Source organism: Choloepus didactylus, chromosome 5 (genome assembly GCF_015220235.1).
Source record: "Choloepus didactylus isolate mChoDid1 chromosome 5, mChoDid1.pri, whole genome shotgun sequence".
In the NCBI taxonomy this organism is placed as follows: domain Eukaryota; kingdom Metazoa; phylum Chordata; class Mammalia; order Pilosa; family Megalonychidae; genus Choloepus; species Choloepus didactylus.
Window position 1 is genome coordinate 17,858,775 of NC_051311.1, and position 22,114 is coordinate 17,880,888.

Genomic DNA, 22,114 nt, shown 5'->3' on the forward strand with positions numbered 1-22,114 from the left:
GCAGGCCTTTCTAGAGAAAAACAATTAAGATGCCTGTTTGGAAAGAACCTTGTACTGGAACATTTTCATGGGAAAGATTCTGCACCTCCTCTACCTCCCTCCCTGTGTCTAATTTGCATCTCAAAAGACAGATTTAAATGGAGACATCAACAGTCTACTACATAAATATTTAACAGAAGACACAATGCCTTTTAATTTCTTAAATCAAAAAAAAAAAAAAAAACCTGATTGGGGTACACAGTTTTGTTTTAAGTCTTTTGATGATTTCTTCTTTATTGAAAGAAAGTGAGTTTAAGAAAGAGAAATGGGCCCGACTGGTGCGGCAGCAATGCAGAGGGAGGGGAACAGGAATGAGCTGGTCCTGGAAGAAAGGCATAGGACTTTCTCATCACCTGGCTGCCCCCACACCCTCCTGGGCTTGTGCTATCAAAACCTTACTAAAATTGCACTTAACTAGAAGAAGAAACGAATGCAAACAGAAATGGCAATTTTCATTTTGCTGTTGGTTGTTTAAGTTCTTCAATGTGACTTAATGCAGCCACAGATAGAGATAGCTCTAGTGTTTGAACCCCCAGCTCCATCCTTAGGAACATCTTTCTACCTGTGAAAGACAAAACTAGCCCCAGGCTGCAGTAAAAGAATACCTACTGGTAGGTGTATCATGTGATCTATCCTTTCTAAAGCAATTTGGAAATGTTTGTCACAGGTCAAAAAAAATATCCTATACTCCAATCTAGTGTTTATTTATATGTGGCGACTATCCTAAGGAAGAAATAAGCCAAGTGAATAATTAAGATTTGTGTGAATCAATATTTATTATAATTGTATTTATATAGGTATAAAAATTGAGCAACATCTAAAGACAATATAATCACACTAAACTTTTTCAAAAGTATTCATATATTGCTTTTATAATCAGAAAATGATAAATGTTATTTAATAAAAAAAAAACTGGACAATGTCCAATGAAAATGCTTTTCATTATGAACTTGGCATAGTCTTCTTTTCTTAGGAAGAGTTAAATTTCTTGGTTTCTTTTAAAACACTAATGCAATTTCTGTGGGATTTAGTAAAACCTCATTTTGTTGTAAGCATGTATTCATGGGTCAAATGATGTCTTTCACATAAAGAAAACATATCCCACCATCTCCACAATAAACACTGAGAAGCTGGCATAGATGTGGCCTTAATCCCCTTGAGCAAACCTAAAACTCTGTCCTTGTTAGTAACTGGCACAATCTTATTATTCAATATTTCAGTCTTTATGGGTTTATTCTATTTTATCCCCAATGCCTGGCAGAGACAGGTACTGTGTGAATAATTGGATGAATAAATTCATTCCTAGGAAAACTGAATGACTCAGATTTTCCTTAAAATGATTTAGAAGATCTTATACGTACTAGGTCTTGTAGAAGTAAGCCTTTAAAGCTGAGGGCACAGCACAATGGTAAAATGAAAAGAACTTTGACCTCAATTACAACTACACATTGTAGAAAATACTAGCATCCAAAGGACAGTAAACACGAAACAGCTAATGAAGAGACAGGTTTTAATTTCAGAGGAGAGTGGTGGGGAGTTGGAAGTTTTAGGATATTGTAACAGGTTCTTCTTTCATGCAGAATCACATTTATTTCCCTGCACATTCCCATGTGGGAGGCAGCACATAAGAACCCAAGAGGCTAAGTATGCTCCCCAAGATAATTTGCAGGTACCAAAATCATTCTTCTGGCATGTGGCAGAGCCAGAATTTAACTGATTCTGTCTGATTCTGAAGCCCATGCTTTTATTGCACACTATTTCCCAATATAAGTCGGGTACACAACACCATCACAGTCAATTAGACCCACTCACATGCATAAAAGGAATGGACAACTTGCTTCTAAATTACTTTACCTCTACTTTGGCCTTGCAACTATTAAGCAAATCATTTGGCCTCTTTGCATTTATTTCATAATAGATAAAATGAAGAAAATCAAAAATGATGCCTTTGGTCCTTTCCTATTCTAATACAGTTTGCTCATTCTAAAAGGAATTAAACCTAGAGAGAGAATTCATTTTAAAGTAGTCTTGATAACTAAATCCCTGTATATGAGGTCCAAGGCAACAAGCTCACCTGAGATAATATCCTTGACTGGTACTATAGCAAGGCTTTATACAAAAACACTTCTAACACAAATATAATTAAATGACTGGAACCTATGTTAAATAGAGCAAATTCTAAAAACATTAATTTGCTTTAAATGTTTAAAATCAGCACAGTTTTTCCATACAGGGTATTTTCAATATTCCAGCAACACTGCCAAGTGGTTTCCTCCATTCCTCTCCAACTCCAAGGTCCTCAAGAAACCTGCCCTTTTTGTCAAGTGACGCCAATTTTTCTGCCTCTTTCTTTGTGTTTCCCAAAGCCAAGATAAGGAAAAAGAACACCAGACTTAGGAAATTTTTCTCTAAAAAACATAAGCTATCACTCAGGAGCACAAAACAAGGGGAAACCATTTCTTTTTTCTCTATTTTAAAAAAAGAAACAACGCTAATGAAATTTTGAAAACGTAAGTAAGAGCATTAGATCCAAGGAAAGGAAAGGAAAGGAAAGGAAAGGAACTGCAAAAAGAATTCATTCTGTTACCTTTCTCTGATTTTTTTTCAAGAATTTCATACTCTAATATTAACAAGTTCTCTCAAGAGGCAATCATAATAGCATGCTAACTGCTTGAAGGTAAGTACACTGGGATATAGAAAAAATTAGGATAGAGAGAAAAACTGAACTCTAGAAGCTGAGTAAGGTTTTTCCAGGACCATGGGCAAAAAGACCCCACGTAGGAAGCTAGAGGGGAGAGAGCATCATGCCTCCGAGAAACTGCAAACAGCAAAGGGAAGCTGACCAGAGGCCCCAAAGGGCGCGGCTGCAGGGGGCAGACGCCAGGCCCTCCACATCTGACAGCTCTCAAGGGATTTCTGCAGGGAAGGTCACAATCAGATATGTTTTCTAGAAAACTCTCTCTTACTGCCAGTGCAACAGATTGAGGGAGAAAGCCCCAGATGGAGAGAAATCCTTCAGGGAGCTGCCACTGTCAACCCAGTGAGACCATGGGACCTGAGTTAGGGCAGCAGTGGAAGGTAGAGAAAAGGGGGTTGCAAAGAGAGAGACTCTGGGGGCTGAATCTACGGATACAGGAAAGGCATTTGAGAAGCGAGAAGTCAGAGTGACCCAAGATTTCTGCTTTCTACAGCTGAAGGATAAATGAAAGCTCCATTTATTGGAGGTGAGGGGGAAGATGGAGGAGGAAATGCTTTGGGAGAAAAACCATAAATAGAGTTTGGGGTATGTTGTGCATTGGGTGCCTGGGAGAAGGACCAGTGAATATTTCCAGGGGCAACTGGAGAGAGGGATCTGGTGCTAGAATGGAGGTCGGAACTGGAAACACAGATGTGATGTCATCAGAAAATAGAGAATAATTGGAGATGGGGCAGTGGAGACCCCCAGGGAGCCTGGGCAGAGTAAACAGCAGCAGCTCAACAGTCTTGAGAAACACAAACAATGAAAGCACAGGCAGAGAAAGGGGCAACTCCTTAGAGGAGATGCAGGAGGCCGAGTCCAGCAGAAAATCAGGTTGGCTACGGAAACATTTCCAGAATGAGGTGGTGCACAAAGATTCCTGAGAGGTCAAAATAAACTGAGAAATAACTTCCACAGAATCTCTCAAAGGTATCACATAGGGACAACTATTAGTGAAATGTGAGGTTTTTAAGATGATACCTAGTGAGGAAAGTCTATAAATAATTTTAAAGAAAATATGTTAGGATACTACACAGCAGGTTTGTATAGGTTAGAGTGAAATAGCGACACATCCCAAAGTAATCTGGGCAGAGAATAAAAATATACATGCAGGGCCCCCCTGAGGAGCTGGGGGAGAATGGGGAAGTGTTGTTCTTCCTCATCTGGATTGTTGCTGACGTTCTCACAAACATTGGGGACTGATGGCTTGATATGCTGAGCCCTCTATCATGGGACTCGCCCTTACAAAGCTTGTTACTGCAAAGGGGAGGCTAAACCTCCTTATAATTGTGCCTAAGAGTCTCTCCCTGAGTGCCTCTTCATTGCTCAGATGTGACCCTCTCTCTCTAGCTAAGCCACCTCAGCAGGTGAACTCACTGCCCTCACCCCCTACGTGGGACCTGACTCCCAGGGGTGTAAATCTCCCTGGCAATGCAGGATATGACTCCTGGGGATGAGCCTGGACCTGGCATCGTGGGACTGAGACCATCTTCTTGACCAAAAGGGGGATATCAAATGAAACAAAATCAAGTTTCAGTAGCTGAGAGATTTCAAATGGAGTTGAGAGGCCACTCTGGTGGGCACTCTTATGCACTATTTAGATAACACTTTTTAGGTTTTAATGTATTGGAATAGGTAGAAGTAAATACCTGAAACTACCAAATTCCAACCCAGTAGCCTTGACTCTTGAAGATGATTGCTTAACAATATAGCCTACAAGGGGTGACAGTGCAATTGTGAAAATCTTGTGGATCACACTCCCTTTATTCAGTGCATGGATGGATGAGTAGAAAAATAGGGATAAAAACTAAATGAAAAATAGGGTGGGATGGGGGGATGATTTGGCTGTTCTTTTTTTACTTTTATTTTTTATTCTTATTCTGATTCTTTCTGATGTAAGGAAAATGTTCAAAAATAGACTAGGGTAATGGATGCATAACTATATGATGGTACTATGAACAGCTGATTACAGACCATGGATGACTGTATGTTATGTGAATACATCTCAATAAAACTGAACTTTAAAAAAAAAAAAAGATACTACACAGCACTTCCCACATATTAGAGAAGGGGAAGGAAGGACACTACAAAGAACAAAAGATTTTCTTTCGCAAATTTTTACCTTCTCTAGCTTGCAATTAAGTGTACAAACTCTTGGTTTTAAAACAAGATAGTGAAATAAGGTTTTGTGATACTGTCAAACACTGTACTACATCTCTAATAGACCCAGAAGGAGAGAACTCAAGTACACTATTTTGGCTTGAGGTTCATTCATGACAACAAGATGCTCTATGTGCATATCAATATTTACTGCAACATAATTTACACATACTCTTCTGGTGATTCAGGGAGAACTTCTCCAAAGGTAATATACAGCATAAGAACCACAGAAGCAAAATCATATCTTATGACTTATGAGAAGCTGAATTGAGCTTCATATAATTCTTTAGTTAAGCCCTGTCAGTACAGAAGACTTCTTGCTAGTATTACAAAGAAAGTACAGATAAGAATTTTTTTGATATAATTGCTTTATAAGCTTACTCTGTCCTAAGAAATAATAATAACCAGCAACATATGAAAAGGATACCGTAAGGAATATTGAATAAAATCTATTACTGTCTATTGCAGCTGTTCCCTTACTAAAATCATTTTCATTCACATAAATTCACATGCAGAAATGAATGAGACAGAGATATTTCAGTAGGATTCCAATTTCATGTCTTTTACAGTACAACAGGGAATAAAATCAATGCTTTTATCAAAACATTTTCAAGCTGGCAGAGGTTTGCTTTGCTGCTATTTGGAGAACAGTACGGAATAATCCAAATCAGCTGAAGTATCTCTGGATTCAGGATGTGATCTTTAGTATGTTTCTTATATTCTTAGTCCTCCTGTAAAGTTCACGGTTTTCCTTCTAAGAAAAATTTTGATAAGGTGTTACAAGTTTTAGTTTGGTTTTACAGAAACTAAGCAGATGATGTATTTTTTCAGTAGAAAACCATATCAGTTTTATTCTCCACTATATCCCCAGGATCCAACACACTTTCTGACATATAGTAGATGCTCAGTAAGCATTTACTGAATGAATATTGCCCTGCAGAATGTGCAAGAATTCAGCTGGCCAACAGAAAAAGACCTAATAAAGAGCAATGTGTCTTATAAACTTATGGTTGAGAATTTTTCAGGTAGTACTTTGCAGGACTTACATTAAAAAGATAAGTTAATGATCTTGCAGCCAATAAACACTATTATTTAACAAAAACATAGTCCTACTATGGAGGAGTTTTCTATTTATCTTATGTAAGGAAATGCTTTGATATCCCACTCCTTCCTTCTCTGAGATTTTTAATGAAAATTACATTGTTCTCTAGTTGCAGAAATTAGTGAACTGCTGTTAACTCATTCTACACTTGGCAAATAAAAACAATATGAAAATATCAGCACAAATAAATCGATGGCTAGTAACCTTCCAAAAATTGGTCACTTCTGTATGGAGTAGCCACCGAGCTCATGAGAGCATTTACTCCACAACAGATGATTACATAATACAGATTTCATATAATTCTTACCTGTTAAGCTTACTTTTTAGAGCATTAAAAAAAAAAAAAAACTGAAAATCTCCATTATTAAATGTAAATATAGATTTAAAAATTAAGAACACAAATAATTTAGAGATAATTTTTACTTGGCATAATTTACCAGTTCTTTTCTCTCCACTGATATTAAAAGTATGTATCTGAACATCAACAGAAACAAGAACACAACAAACTTTATGTTTACATCTAGTTTTTGTCTGCAGATTGTCAGAAACCATCTCTTTTCCATAGATGGTATACAATTTATATAGACCTGTGAAATTTGTGTCTTTTTTAGGTTCCAATAGAAATTATCAAATCTATATATAACTTCTTTTTAACTTGCAAGTGTTCATCTCTACCAGAAAGTATATTTTTACTATTTGGGAAAACAGATGATTATACCATTCAGGAGAATATATTCTGCTTTCCTACTCACTAACTATACACAAAGCATACATTTAGAACCAACCACGGCAGTGTATAATATATGCAGATATGCAGTATAAATACATCACTGAAAAATCAGACACGCAGGGGTAAATATTCATCCCCACAACGAAAAAGAACAGGAAGAATGGGGTGGGGTCAGCGGCGGGGGGTGGGAGGGACAGCAGTGGACAGAAGGATACCTCGTAGTCCTGACATTCTCATGAGAGAACATCAGCCTGTAAGAAAGTCAGACTGTCTCCTAGAGGAATTGTGTAAGAGGCACCCCAGTTTAGATAAACAAATGAATAAGTAAATGGTTATTTCATTGTTTTTCTCAGATTCTCCCCTCCCAGGGACAACACTGCTAAATAGAAATGACAGAATGCTAAATAGAAATGACACTGCTAAATAGAAATGACACTGCTAAATAGAAATGACAGAAGGGAGATGTGGCCCAATTTTCAAAAAGTGAACCCAGCTATTGGTGCCTTTAAAATCCCAGTGTTATCGGCTACTTAGCAATAGAAAATTTTAATGCATGTTAGAAATATTTTGATCCCAGAATTAAGAAAACAAATCACAATCTAGTGATAAAACAATTAAACTATAGTGAGCAAAGAGAATTTATAGACTCTTTTGAGGTAAAGTCCCAGGACGTGTCATTCTTTGTCCAACATTAGGATGGAATCTCAGTCTAATTACAATTTCAGATGGCAGTGCCTTTTGTGCATTTAGCTTTTTATTTTTTACCTCATTGCATTTGCTTATTCGCCTTGCTACAATAAGCTGGATCATTCCTCGCTTGTTTCCTTCGGTAGACATGGACCTTCTTAGTGTTTCCATGGCATCTTGGTTTGTCTTGCCCAACAGGGACTCTCCATTTACTGCGATCAGTTGATCATTCACCCGAAGCCTTCCATCCTGGGAAGAAAACAGGTAAAAATAAGTGCTATAAAATATTCTGTTATAAAAGCAGCAGCTCTGCCTTGAGTAACAACAACAACATCAACAACAACAACAAAAAACCCTTTAATCCTAATGGATTCTGCCCAACTGAATACCGGCATAACAACATCTAAGCAGCCATTGTAGCCTGTGTCTATTTCAATCATTTATACATTTGTAAATCAAGTCATTATCATAATCTGTTTGCCAAAATAGCATACTAATTCAACAGACACAAAGTGATTACTTTCCTGCTTCCAGAGACCCCCATAGAGGTTATTTACAACCCAAGACTTGGAAAAGCTCAAGGCTATTAGACGATTGAAGAGAAGTGTCTTTTTAACAAACGGCGAGGAAATTTTTTCCAGGCTGTGAAATACGATAAAGTGACCCAGAGGGAGGGGAAAAGATTAACCTTTACTATACATCCCTCTGTGCCAGGACTTTGCATATATTATCTTCATTTAACTCGAATGACCACGGTAGGAAGTTCTATGAGATAAAAAAAAAAATGAAGTGGGAAGTTATGGACCCCATCCCAAAATGGCAGCTCACTGGGATTTCTCCTAGTTTGATCATGGGGTTTTGTGAGGAAACCAGAAAACATCTAAGTGAACACATTTCCAAAACAGGAACAGGGTTCAAAGTAAAAGTGTCTGTTGACCATACTACTGACAAAGTTGAAATTGGCTCACTTTAGAGGCTGCTCCTCCGTTAATGATGGACTTGACAAAGATTCCCAAATCCGCATGGTTCTCTTTCGACCGGTTGCCTTTAACACTGACACCAAGACCAGCTGATCCTGAATCATTAAGTGGAACTTCAAACGTCAGAAATTCCCTGGTGCCATCAGGTGTGAGAACAATATCCTCATCTTCTGCTTTCTAGTAGGGAACAAAATTGCGTGGTACATTATATTCCAATGTTTCTTTCTCATGGTTATTTTTAAAGACTGCTAATGAGCAGTTCTTTAATCATAACCACCACAGAATTTCCACCAAAGCTCCAAGACAAGATCCGTGATAATAGTGCATCCGCACCCCTCCAGATGATTCCTAGGGCCAGCTGTTAATATTTTTATGCAGAACTTGTTTTACTATTAAAACAAACCTAAACCAGATTATGAGAAAAAGGAAAAATTATAGCAGAAGGACTGAGGACATGTCAATTCATACACTTCGGGATTTTTGTTCTCTGTGTGGCTGTTTATATAATCTAAACCACAGGATAAAAACAGTAACAGCAGGAATCAAAATAAATAAATATAATAACTCATGTCCCATTTTTTCATTCCGTAGGATTTTTCAATGTTATTAATAGTTCAGTGTTCACTAATGGTATATCTTTTCTTTTAACAAACAGTAACAAATCCTGATGATACAAAGTCAGCAGAAGCAGTTACTCATGTTCAGAGAGCTACTAAAGAGTTTTAACCTTCAACATCTATGAGACAAACTGAAGATAAACAACATTTGAGAAAATTTTTCCACAATATTGTATCATGCATAATATAGCTGGAGAATTATTCAAGTAATATTGTTTAAATAATTAGCTGTCTATGCAAGCTTTGATTTCATAATTGCAGTCACCAAATGCATAAGTAGACTGTCTTAAAATGCAATACTTGCCTTTCCCCTTATGAGAGGGGAAAACATGAACCCTTAAAATACAACCTGATGAGCTGAAACGAGATGACATATTCTGCCATGAAGAAATGTCGGGTGCCAGAAATGGAAGGAGGCGCCTTCTGAGTGCCTCTTCAGTAATCCCATCCACTGCTCCCAGACTTCAACCACCATCCCCACACTGATCACCTCCAAATCAGTAAGACCAAAGCTCTTTTTCAAGCTCAGTATTTCCAACCACATAATAGCATGTGGTGCCAGCTCCTCAAATCACAACTAAATCCCTCATCTAGTTCCACAACCTATTCTTCCTCCTCTTTTCCCTGTGTTGAAATATTTCTCCAACATCCACTTAGTCACCCAAGATGGAATTATCATCTCACACTTGAGGAATGGTAAAACATATTTGGAGACATAGGCTGGAATATAAAGCATCCTTTAAAAATTTGAGTTTTTGAAGAATGTTCAATTGCACATATAAAAATAGATTGTTACAAAAAATACACTTTCACAGAGTAATGGAAATGTGGGTAGACTTTAATTTTTTCATTGTATCCCACTGAATTTTTGAATGAGTCTAAATTAACATAATAATGAAAAACCAACTTTAAAAAGGAATTTGGGAATTTAACATGGAATCTCAGATGCCTCAATTAGCTGGAGATAATTTTTGGAAGTGTAATGTTTATCAATAACAGATTATTTATTAAACAATTTTAATACAAGAGAGATGCTATATTTAAAACTAAAAATTTATAATAATGTGACTTTTAAGTGACATTTCTAATTAACTAATATATAATATTAACATTTTGTGGTAGTACATTTATTATGCCATCTCAAAGGAATGCTTTACAGTTTTTTATTTTTTCATTGATAATGTTAAAATTGATAATGTTGAAAACATGAAAATTATATTAAGGAATACAAAAAAAGAACAAATTGAAAAGCTACAGAGCAGTAGCTATTAATAGAGACAATGTATTTAACTTTGCAAAGTAAACATATTTCAGCATAAGGGTCAAAACAAAGCCTAAGACTGTTCACTAAACAAACTTTCTTATGTTTAATAATATTCCCAGAGAACAACTACATTTAAAATCAAACCAACTTATTGGCTAGAAGTAAACATCAAATACTCATGTGACAAGTACATTCAAATGTTTGCTATGGAAAAGTATCTTTATATACACATAGTTAGAAACAATTAAAGAGTCTAATAAGTAATGACTGTGAATGAAAAGAGCTACCTCAGTATAAAATCTGTTCCAAAAATACAATGTACATAGGTAATTTTTGTTGTTTGAAATTCAAAATCCTATCAACAGCATGAAAACATACCAGAGTCCCCTTTTATTTTAAAAACTAAAGTAACTGAAAAATAATATTGACTTTGTTCATCAGTAACTTCCTAGAAAAATTGCAATTTTAAAGATATAGAGACCAGAGATAGTCTTTAGAAGAACACATTTAGGGCTGATCATTGAGTAAGCATGTTTGCTGCAAATCCAGAAGGACCTTAATTGTGACTTACTGATCTGGTTCTTCACTTTGACTATCTAAAATATTTACTGATTTTGATATTCTCATCAAGTTTCACTAAGGCTTAAAATTCTCCCTTTTTTCCCTACTTGAAAAATCAAGATAAGAAACTAACTGAAAAAATGAAGACAAATTTTAATCAAGTTAGAATCATTTCCTGACAAGTCCGATACTAAACCTGTTTTAAAGGAGATTATACTCTCCATCAAAAAGTTACATTTACTAGGAAAACTACAAGGGCACAATTTTCATTTCCAGCTCTTCTCATCAAGTGTTAAGCATTGTCTTCATTAAAAACATTTAAGTGAGAGATTGTACTTTCCATTTGATATTCCATTATTAATCCATTTGGCTCTTGATATAATACTAAAATTAATGTTAGCTTTAGAACTTAATTCTCTGACAGCAAAATGTTGAAAAGAATCACTCTTCAAAAGCAATTTGAAATGTTAGATTATAGAGAACTTTTACAGAGTCAAAGTAATATGGGGATCCCTACATTCCTATAGAAAGTAAAAGCTAATTTTCTATCACTGTGATTGTTATTCAATCCAGATTCTGTACCTTATCAACTGTTTCTTGAGTCAAATTCTTTCCACAGAAGTTCAATACATGTGTTTTCTTTAACTTGCCCTTCAAGTTACTCAAACACACGTAGTGCATTCAACCACGTACGCGCGTGCACAAGCATGTACATATATGATCCTCCCCCATCAGTGCCACCTGTCAGTTATTTCTTTACCTATTACTCCATTTGCAGTTTTGTCTTTAAAAGCTCAGGAAAATAAAGGCATTTTTGCTAAGCATATTAGAAATAGGGCATAGCTACTGAATGGACAGTATTAAACCTTTTCCCACTGTCCTCAGCGCAGCAGTGATATGCTCTGCAATGAGATAGAAAAATATTCACAAGTGATCAGCAACAAAGCCTGTTTTTTTTTTTTTTGACTAGTCCCAATACCCAGTGCTAGGAATACAAACGACCAACAGGCTGCTCTGAAACTGCAGCTAATCTGTACCATAGGACTATCTCTAGGAGAGGAAATAAAAATTGATCATGTTAGGTAGCAGATATTCTAATCACGAGAAGATAATCTCTGAGCCTTAACATACGAAAATTTTGAAATGAGTGAATAGAATATTGTGAAGAGAGGCAAACTAAACATGATATGTACACACATCACACGAGACCATACAATTATAGAACTGAGTCAAAACTCTGAATCTGAGCTCTGCAAAGAAATAAATGACTGCAAACTTTTTATCACTCCCACTATAATTTATTGATCTCTCTCTCAAAATTCTGACCTCCTTCATGGAGTTAATATTTTTACTATCAAAAAGATGACCACTCCCACAACAAATGGGAAAGGATGTGAACAAGCCCTTCATTAAAGAAAATAAGCCTCCCAAACAAGGTTTACTCTGGCAATGAAAGATGTGCAAATTAATCTAGCAACGAAATAGATATCGAATTAATAAAGATACATATACACATATTTAAAAATAGTATCCAACAACATAGAAGGTGTGGTGAAATAGGCACTTTTTTACACTGCAGGGGAAAATATCGAAAGGTACAATGTTTGTGGAAGTCAGCTGGCAATGCTTATCAAAACCTTCTACGTTTTCCTTACTGCTTAATCTAGAATATTACTTTAAGTAATATGTCCTAAAGAGCTAATTGTGGCCACACACAAAGATTTAACTGTGAGATTGGGCACTGCTTTAATTATAACAGCTAAAAATTGATAACAATCCTACAGATGATACTTGGTAGACTACAGTATACACAATGGAATGCCACTCAACCATTAAACAGTCTTAGAAAAGCTTATTCAGTAACACAGCAGAGTATTTGTGACTAAGAAATTGGGTTTTATCCTATGGCTTCTTAGAAATTCCAGTACTTCACCCATTGTAAGCCTTGATAGCCTATTTTATCCATTGTTTAATGTCTTTCTTCCCATAGCAGCAGAAGCTCCAAAAGGAAGGGATTTAGAGCAGTTTTTCCTTGTGCCAGGAACAAGGCACATGGATTATTACCTACATAGGCAAAGGGAAAAAATAATGAGAGAGCAAACATAAAAGTGATGACACTGAAGTGATAGAATTGCATGGGATTTTAATTTTCTTCTGTGTTTATCTGAATATTCTACAGTCAACATGTGCATTATTCTTGTAATATAAAAAGTCCATTTCTTTAATTTTTCTTGCTCAAAAGCACAATGTGTGGTGGGGGGAGGGTTATTGGGCAGAGGGTGGTGCTGGGATGAGAAAGAAAAGAACCATGGATGTGTCACCTAATGGCTCTAATGGGAAAAGGCTGTGGTGACACACGTCATTCTCAAACCTGTCAAAAGTGTTCTTAGAAGCTGAAGAGAGAATACATCTATTCATCACATAGAGATTAAATAATATGCAGGTATTTCAGAAAAATATTAACAACCATTTATGTTTTTAATTAAAGGAATTTTTTAATTCCTTGATTATCTTGATTGTTCTTACTTTAATAACAGAATAATCTCAGTCATACGCCAAAGTTTCTTTTAAGTTATATATTTTAATTTATCCCATATGTGAAGTAAACATTTATGCATGTTATTTGTGCTGATATATTATGGTTAATTATTCTTATTAGCAAAGTTAAAATGTCAAATCTGACTTTATAATACTCTTTTCTAATTCAAACACAAGATGCCAAATTAAGAAAATTTTAAAGATTTCTTTAAAATTTCATATGATAATAAAAATACCAAGAAAAACTGTTTGTACAGTTACTGATCTTTAATGTAAACCAAGAAAATACTTATCCAACCAGAGAAACATCAGAGAAGCCCAAACTGAGGGCATTCTACAAAATAATTGACCTATATTCTTCAAAAAAGTCAAAGTCGTGACAAACAAAGGTAAAGAAATACCCAGATTAAAGGATACTGAAGAGACATGACAACTAAATGTAACATGTGGTCTTGGATTGGGCTCTGAACCAGAATTCTGTTCTATTCCATTCTTTTATTTGTTTATGAAATAAAGGACATTAAACGGGACAATTAAGCACCTAACAATCAATATTAATTTCCTGATTTTGATATCTTTAGTGTGTTTTCTTAAGAAAATATCCTTGTTTTTAGGAAATATACACAGGAGCTTTCAGGGAAAATGGCATTATATCTATAATTTATTCTAAGTTCACAAAAGAAATTATTGGGGGGGAGTGGAGAGAAGAGGGAAGGAAATGGAGGAGAAGGAAGTATATTAAAATATTAACAATTAGGGAATCTGGGTTAAGGGCATATGGAGCTTAATTCTTGAAACTTTCCTGAAAATCTGATATTTCAGAATAAAAATTATATCTAATTAACCCAGATTAATTTTGCTATTTTAAAAACAGACATTACTCCAATAATATTTTTAAGTAACTCTATTAAAAATCATACCACAAATTTTAAATATTTTATCTGTTTTATCACCATGCAGCAAAAGGACAATAAAAAATAACTAAGATATATTTTCCCAAGGGAAAACTTACCAAACACTAAGAAATTCTTATCTTACAACAGTAAGAGTAAGCAATTGCAAATGAAGGCCTTAAAAACTGTTACAGAGATTCACTATATATTATCACTATAACTTTCATATGATCATGAAAATATTCCAAGCCTATTTTGGAATAAGACCGTTTTAGAATAAGTTTTGAATAAACAAAACACTGGAAGTAGGATTTTATAAAAAATCTTTGTGACAATAGCATCATTTGATGCTCAAAATCAAACTCTTGAGATCACCATATGATTACTGTGTGATAGTAAAAATCTTCACCAAAAACTCAAATTAGATAGTTGTGTATACTTCCATGTGTTTTCTATAGTATTCAAATGGATTTAGCATTATGAGTCTAAAGAAGTATTTGCTGATGGGTTTATCCCAGAGAATGTGTACATCATTTGGGATGAAGAGGTGATATTTCAGATTCACTTCCCCTTTATCCCCACTTTCCCTAATTGCTTTGCCTGCCTCCATCATTTTCTTAACTTACAGTGGGGCCAATATGGTGGCTTATACTTGACAAACTACAACCATTAGTTAAATGAATGTATTAACAACTGTGCTTATTCCTAGCTCTTTAAAACTTTTTATATGGAGACTAAATCTTTCTGAAGCTAGCCTATCAAGATGTCCCATGATCTTCAGGGTATCCCTGCAGTTTCTTTAGGGTGATCCCATTAACTCTTTTCAAATACCTTTTGAATTCTTGAAATTTAGATATGTGCTTTATCTTTTAGCTATGTTCTAGTATAATCTTAAACTCCAGACTATATTCTTCTCTAGGCTCTACTCTTATCCAATAGCTCTGGATTTGTCTAACATACAATTATATTCTCATATGGATCCCACACAAGTATTCTTACGAGGTTTCCTAAGTGAGTTTGCATTCATCCTATTTGAAGCCCAAGAAAGAAAGTGGTACTTTGGTTAAGTCACAGCCTGACAGGCCAGGAGGTAACTTCACTACCTCAAATATTCTCTAGTCCAACCAGAACATCCACAATGACAGGCTCCTACCAAGCAAATAAACTTAAAAGGCAAACTCGAGGACACAGAGCAGGTAACCTGGGGCCTTTGCTAAATTAATTCAGCTTTTTGCCATGATTTTGAAAAGGTAACCTAAAACCAGAATTTCTAATCTCCCACTCTGATAAATCTGTTCAATATTATGGAAGATGTACAGGAAATTTACCCATCAGGAATTGAAAAAGTCTCATTACCATTGGCCCTACCCATCTCCCAGACTCATCTGTGGGTCATGGTAACACTCAACCAAGGAACAAATTCACTGAGTTTCTAATTTAGACTAGGCTAGGAGTTATGTGCTTTAGGACAGATCTGTTCTCCAGATACTTAAATCACATGAAAGTTTAAGGAATAATAGAGATCTTAAATAATAAGACATATTCATTCAATAAATACATACAAACAACAGAATATATATATATATATATATATATATATATATATATATATATATATATATCTTTCCCTCTTTCTTTGTGTTTTAGCAAAATCCAATCAAATTTGATCAACATCCAGTATGCAACTCATACTATATTACCTTAGACTCAAAGTACTTATATGTATCTAATCCTTTACATTTTTTTTTTTAATTCCACATATCAAACTGCTCCATAACAACTGATATGGAGGGTGAGAGAAATCAGCCCTGTAGATTCCTGAGTCAGACAAACTGAGCTCATCCCTGACTCCTTCCCTTAAATAAGAGCTGTAAGATTTGGGAAAAATGATCTAAACATTCTAAACTTAGCTATTTTTCCCTCTCTTTTAATTCGGATAATAATATCAACTAAGTCCTAGTAATTGTGAAGATTAAATGAGATAATGCAAATAAAGAGCTTAGCACAATAATAGATCAGTAAAAGTCAGTCACTGATAGTACTTCAATGTTATAAGCAATGTTAAATGTTAAAGGTAAAAGGAACAATGTACTATTTTTTGTGGACCTGTGCAAAGCATGCACAGTTCATGATGATAGTATTTCTCTTTAGGAGAACCGAAAGAAACATCATTCTACCTAGAGGTACCTCTTCTGTGCTAGTACATGGATACACCATGGTTTGCCTCAAAATCTATGCTGAGAAAATCCCAAATGAAAACTGTGCACTGGACTCAGATCTACAGTGAAATCACCAGTACTTTTTTTTTTTTTGTATTTCTAAGCACTGAGAAAAAAGATAACCTAGGATTTCACAGACCTAGAACTAGAAACAAAAGAACATCATTAAGAAAGACTAATAAATAAAAATAGTCAAAGCCTGTCACGAAGTTTTCCTTGAGCTCTACTGTTCTACTGTGTGCCAAGGATGGGTAATATTTAAAATGCCTGAAACAGACTCTCGCCATCAAAATGTACAGAGTTGATGAACCCAGAAGTAATTTTTTTAAATTATAATTTTTAACATGAAGCCTTTCACAACCAAAAATGTATTCTATACAAGACGACAAACAGAGACACATATGGTACAAAGGGATATAGAAAAAAAAAGAAAAACCAAAAACGGAAACATTTTTAAATGGAAACTACACATTTGACTTAGTTTAAAACTAGTATCAGAAACAACTTTCCATTTGTCATTACAAATCAGGCACACATAAACGTGCCTATTACTTCTTCTGTTAAAGTGACTAAACTTTAATTTGCAGAGGCATACTACTGTGTACAGAAAAGGCTGGTGGTGAGGAGAGAATAAGGATGGACTTTGCATTTTTTAATAGAACATCAAATATAAAGTGAATGCTGCTTCTTCACCTTAGAGAGTAAAAAACTGACGGCTAATCAGTTTCTTCAACAGGACTGACCAAAAATTTTCAATGAACATGCCTATCTTTTCTGCTTATGTCATCTTTTTTCCATCTCAGATATTCTTAAGCATTAACAGATGTAGTTTATAAGTAAAGTCATTTGCTTTCCAAAAAGTTTTATGATATTAAGAGTCCAAGGAAATGGTTCTTCAACCAGGGATCAGATTGCAAATATTTCTCCCGTTTTAGCACTTCTCTTACGATTATTTCACGGTGTAGTCATTGATATACAAAAGTTTTAATGTTTGTACAAACAATATACCCTATTCTCTCTTAGGACATTTTGAGTTAGTAATGCTTTCTATATTTACTCTTAGGCTTTTTAGGTTTAAATTCATAAACAACTCTTTTTCTGGTGAATAACAAAAAGGCATGAAACTTAATGTTTTTAAAGTGAACAGCCAATTATCTTGAACACTAAAAAGTTATCCACTACCAATAATTTGAAATTCCACCTTTAATATACACAGATACATGCCAGATCTATTTCTGTAATCTCTAACCAGTTTAAATGACCTTTCTGTAACAATACTATGCTGTCTAATTATTGCTATTTTACCATATTACTTTGTCATCATTGTCATCTTCTAATAGTAAAATTGGCTCTTGTGCATGTTTCCTAGAAGCTGTTTGTCCAATTTCCCCTCACCCCATAACCTACTCTATCCCTCACCTCCACACACACACACACACACACACACACACACAAATTCCACTGTGATTTTTATTAGATATCACTGGCACGTTATTTTACAACAAAAAAACTGGGCTATGAATTCTCTACAACTTAAACTTACCAATGTGTAACAGTCTCATGGATGTTTACTGATTTCAGTATGAGGGCTGACTGGTCAACCATATATGTAATTATGGAATATTTGAAAATAACATGCTTCTTTGTTGGCTTATTAGGTGCAAAGTTGAATGTTTAAGAATGTGTGAAGAAAATTAATCCTGTTAGTTATGTTATGCAGATCTTCTATATTCTTGTTTTTATCTACTTAATATGGCAATTTTGGGGAAGACAAATTAACATCAGCCACTGTGGATATAGTTTTGCTAAATTTCCCTTCTACTTATAACAGTCTAGAAATTATATGTTTTTATGCTTTGCTGTTTGATATACAAAAGATTCTGACTTTTAGAACGTTTAATGGATTAGATTCTGTATCAATATATTTTTTATTCCCCAACTAGTACATCCACACTAAAATGAAATTTAAACAGATACTGAAATAGCTATGCTTATTTTTATTCTTAGTAATACCTGCTAGAACTCAACTTAACTCCTTTATTTCCAGCTTGCATTTGCATTTTACTTCTAAACAGGACTCAATTTTTTTAAAAAAAGTCTGATCTGGGAGTACTCTACCTTTATTAAGAAAAATTACTCCCTTTATAGTTTTTATGACAACTAATATGCTTTGCCTAATTATTAACACTTTCATTTTTCCTGGCTATGATACATTTTCATTGTACCATTTCAGCCTCTGTGATTTTTCCATGCCTAGATCAAGCTTTCCTTTTTTTTTTTTTTTTTTTAATTTCCTTTCACTTTGTAGCTATTTTATAAGCTAATGTTTCACAACTCATGAAATCGTTTAGGTATCTGTCAAACTATTAAGCTCACCAATTTTAGGTCCCTCTTATTATGTAAGTGAACAGGAAATTAACCTCTCTCTCTTTATGCCTGCCTGACCAAAAATAATCACAAAATATTCTCCATTTGTGGCAATAGCAACAGGCAATCTTAAAATAAGACCACTTTGGAATTTAAGAAACCTATGTATCACCTATTATGAGCCAGAAAAAGAAAGGACGTACAAGTTATTTCATATTTAATTAGTAAGAAGTTAGTTCTATTTATCTTTCCAACATCTGCAACCTGCAAAAGATGAAGCTCTTACCGTTTCTTTTGGAATCTGCATCTGGCTTGGCTCTGCATTCTAGAAGAATTGAAGAAAAACATAAATACAGACTGACCAAAGCCATCTTCAACACACAGGGACACAAAGCTTCATTTTAAAAGAAAACTTTGTTGGTTCTTAAAATCCACAAAATATATAAAGGGTGATTATATTATGGCTGATATATTCCAAACGTTCACTGAAGTGGTTTTGTTGTTTTCTATTTGTGTGTATGTGTGCTTTAAAAAATCTGTCTTCACATGAATCTTCACTTGCTTATTCACAGCCCATTATAAATGTATTACTTTGGAGGAAAACAAATGTCACCAAACTGCTTTTCCTATTCAAGGCACTCTTTCTAATTTCATTTTTTAATTCTCCCAACTAAATCGGTTATAAGATATATAATAACTTGATAGCTAAACCAGATAACAACAGTCTGAACCACAGTCTGAACCAGAAGTATTACACTTTACAAAATTACATAGGGAATAAATGTGATACTTTTCATAAAATGTAAAGTTACTTTAATGAAATAGATACACAGAAAGTTGATTTATAAGTACGTATCAATAGCTGTATTTCGTTTAGACACAGAATTTAAACACAGACACCCTAAAGAGAGAAGAAAGTTTTGTTTTTTAGATTCCAGGATAATTTTTTAAATGCCCCCTATAACTTAGCTTTTCAGGTTTTTATCCTTTTGAATCTTGAAAAGTAGCTGCAACGCACACAATTGTCTGAGTGTCTACTGGCTTGCTCCTTAATGAAAGCTCACAAGCAATAAATTAAATAACAACAATCAAAAAAAGGGGGGGGAGCGGTGGCAGAAGGGAAAAACAGAAGCCTGGAAGATAAAAATTGGACTAGAAGAACCTGAATACCTTAGCTGGCTATATGTTGGCAGGAGCTCTGGCGAAGGCTGCTTAAGAGCAATGTTTAAATTTGGCAATCTAATAATGCTAACCATTACCCAGGCTCAGATAAAGTGGGGAAGACTGAAAGCTTCATCAAATCACATCTAAGGCTTCATTTTGGTTTAAAAGGTGCTCATTTACAATTTAATAGAGGTATCTCCAGATAGGATTAGGAGGCATTTTAAGCACTAAATTAGATAGCAGTGAGGGGAAATGAAAAACTAAACTTAAATTGAGAAATAATGCATTAAACATTTTTAAATATAAATAAAGAGGTTTGTATAATTTATTCAAACCTTACTGAGTATAAATGTTCACTTTTTACTCTATCACAATCTGAAAAGTCCACAAAATCGTAGTGAGCTTTAGGTCTGTGTGTGATCAAGTGATAAGTATCTGTATGAGTAAATTTATTGCGTTTGTAACAAAGGGAAAGTATTATCAACCATGACACATCCATACTTGATGTCACAGCCTTAAGAGAATTAGGCTATATGAGCCTAAACTCTTGCCACTATAGTTTACAAGGCTTGTTTAGATAAAAGCTAAAATCTAGCTAAAAGAGACATCAAAAAGTTTAAAAGGACCCAACAGCAACCTGCTGTGAGATACTTAAAATACCACACATACTTGAAGTAAAACATTTTTTTCACTGAATCAAAGATTAAGGTGACTCCTCCAATCATGGCATTTTTACATATAAATGAAACCTAGCACACTTTGCAGAAAAACACTCAGAACTATGTAAAACTTTAAAATACATATTTCATTCATCCCAATGTCATATAAATGCCCCTGTCTAATAGCTAGATGTATTTGTGCAGACATAAAAAGTGAAATAGTTTGCAAACAAATGTCTTTTCATTTCATTTATGTCATTCCAAATAATGTTATCTATATTCATAATTAATAGCCCTGAAACTTATTGCCACATAGGTCTTTTTATTCTCAATAATAATAATCTTTTTTTAAAGTACTCCTTTTCATTCACCGGCAAGCAAACATGTTTATTTGGCATAGATACACGTACTATGAAAAATGTGTCATACGTATTAGGGAAAATGGCAAGCTTTCAGTGACAGCCTTTGGAGAGAGTTATGAAATAATTGACTTCTCTGTGTTCATTCAGCCCATCCGAAAGCTTTTTCAGTAATAAACACCTGCTGTCCTAGAAAACATCCCTACAGTTTGATTTCTAAGTACCCCACACTCGGTGTGGAGATCTATTTCTAAAACAGGGAGTAAGAGAGAAAAGAATGCTGTATTAAGGCTGGAAGAATATAAAATAAAAAAACACCCTGGAAAATGTCTCAAGAAACATTTGCCATCAGGTAGTTAAACAAGATCCCTGACCCCAGGGCCTCAGAAATCTTTCCTCTGCTCTAAGTGTACACACCAGTTCCCTCGGGTGGAAGGCGTCCTCCTGGCGGACAACCAGCAGACTCACAGTCCCTTCCATCTTGGTGCTTCTCAGCAGGGAGACAACTTCCTCTTGGGATTTGCCTGCTAAATCTACTCCATTTACCTAAAACAAATACAAAGTTGTCAGCTGCAATCCTGTGCAAACATATGACAGAAAAAAAAAACAAAACAAAAAAAACACATCCCAGGACTGACCATGTCTGCTAAGAACATAAATTATTTCATGGTAAATCCTGCAATGATCTGATAACCACTAGCCTTTTGTGGTTGCTAAAGAAACTCAGACCAGATACCGGAAATATGATGGTAAGTAGCAAATGTTTCAGTATTCATCAACAAACCAAAAGCTGCAACTACCAGGGCATTAGCGACTGACAAGTAATAAGTAAGTAGCATAGGTTTTCTTACACCAAAATTAAAATACTTATTTTATAGGGGGTAGTAAAAACACCCCAAAAATATTTTGACATAAACATTTTTTCAATGAAATTTTACTGAAACTTATGAAGAAAACTTTTTATCCCCAAAAGGCAAATACTAAAGGAGAATCACTATATAAGAATGAAAATATTTTTGGAGGATTAGCAATTTTTTT

General features: G+C 34.8%; 1 protein-coding gene across 17 annotated transcripts in view; it reads right to left on the reverse strand.

Annotated features, from left to right (window-relative positions):
• The window catches only part of PARD3 (par-3 family cell polarity regulator), a 680,011-nt gene that overhangs the window by 231,125 nt on the left and 426,772 nt on the right, over positions 1-22,114 (reverse strand). For 11 of the 17 annotated variants that reach the window (XM_037835598.1, XM_037835607.1, XM_037835595.1 and 8 more), the window contains 4 exons: positions 21,494-21,622; positions 19,181-19,219; positions 8,424-8,612; positions 7,534-7,704 (listed from right to left, as the gene is read on the reverse strand). In XM_037835598.1, the coding sequence (XP_037691526.1) occupies positions 7,534-7,704; positions 8,424-8,612; positions 19,181-19,219; positions 21,494-21,622 (528 nt within the window). The remainder of the gene's footprint in view (positions 1-7,533; positions 7,705-8,423; positions 8,613-19,180; positions 19,220-21,493; positions 21,623-22,114) is intronic. The other 6 variants (XM_037835600.1, XM_037835599.1, XM_037835610.1 and 3 more) reach the window with 1 other exon arrangement.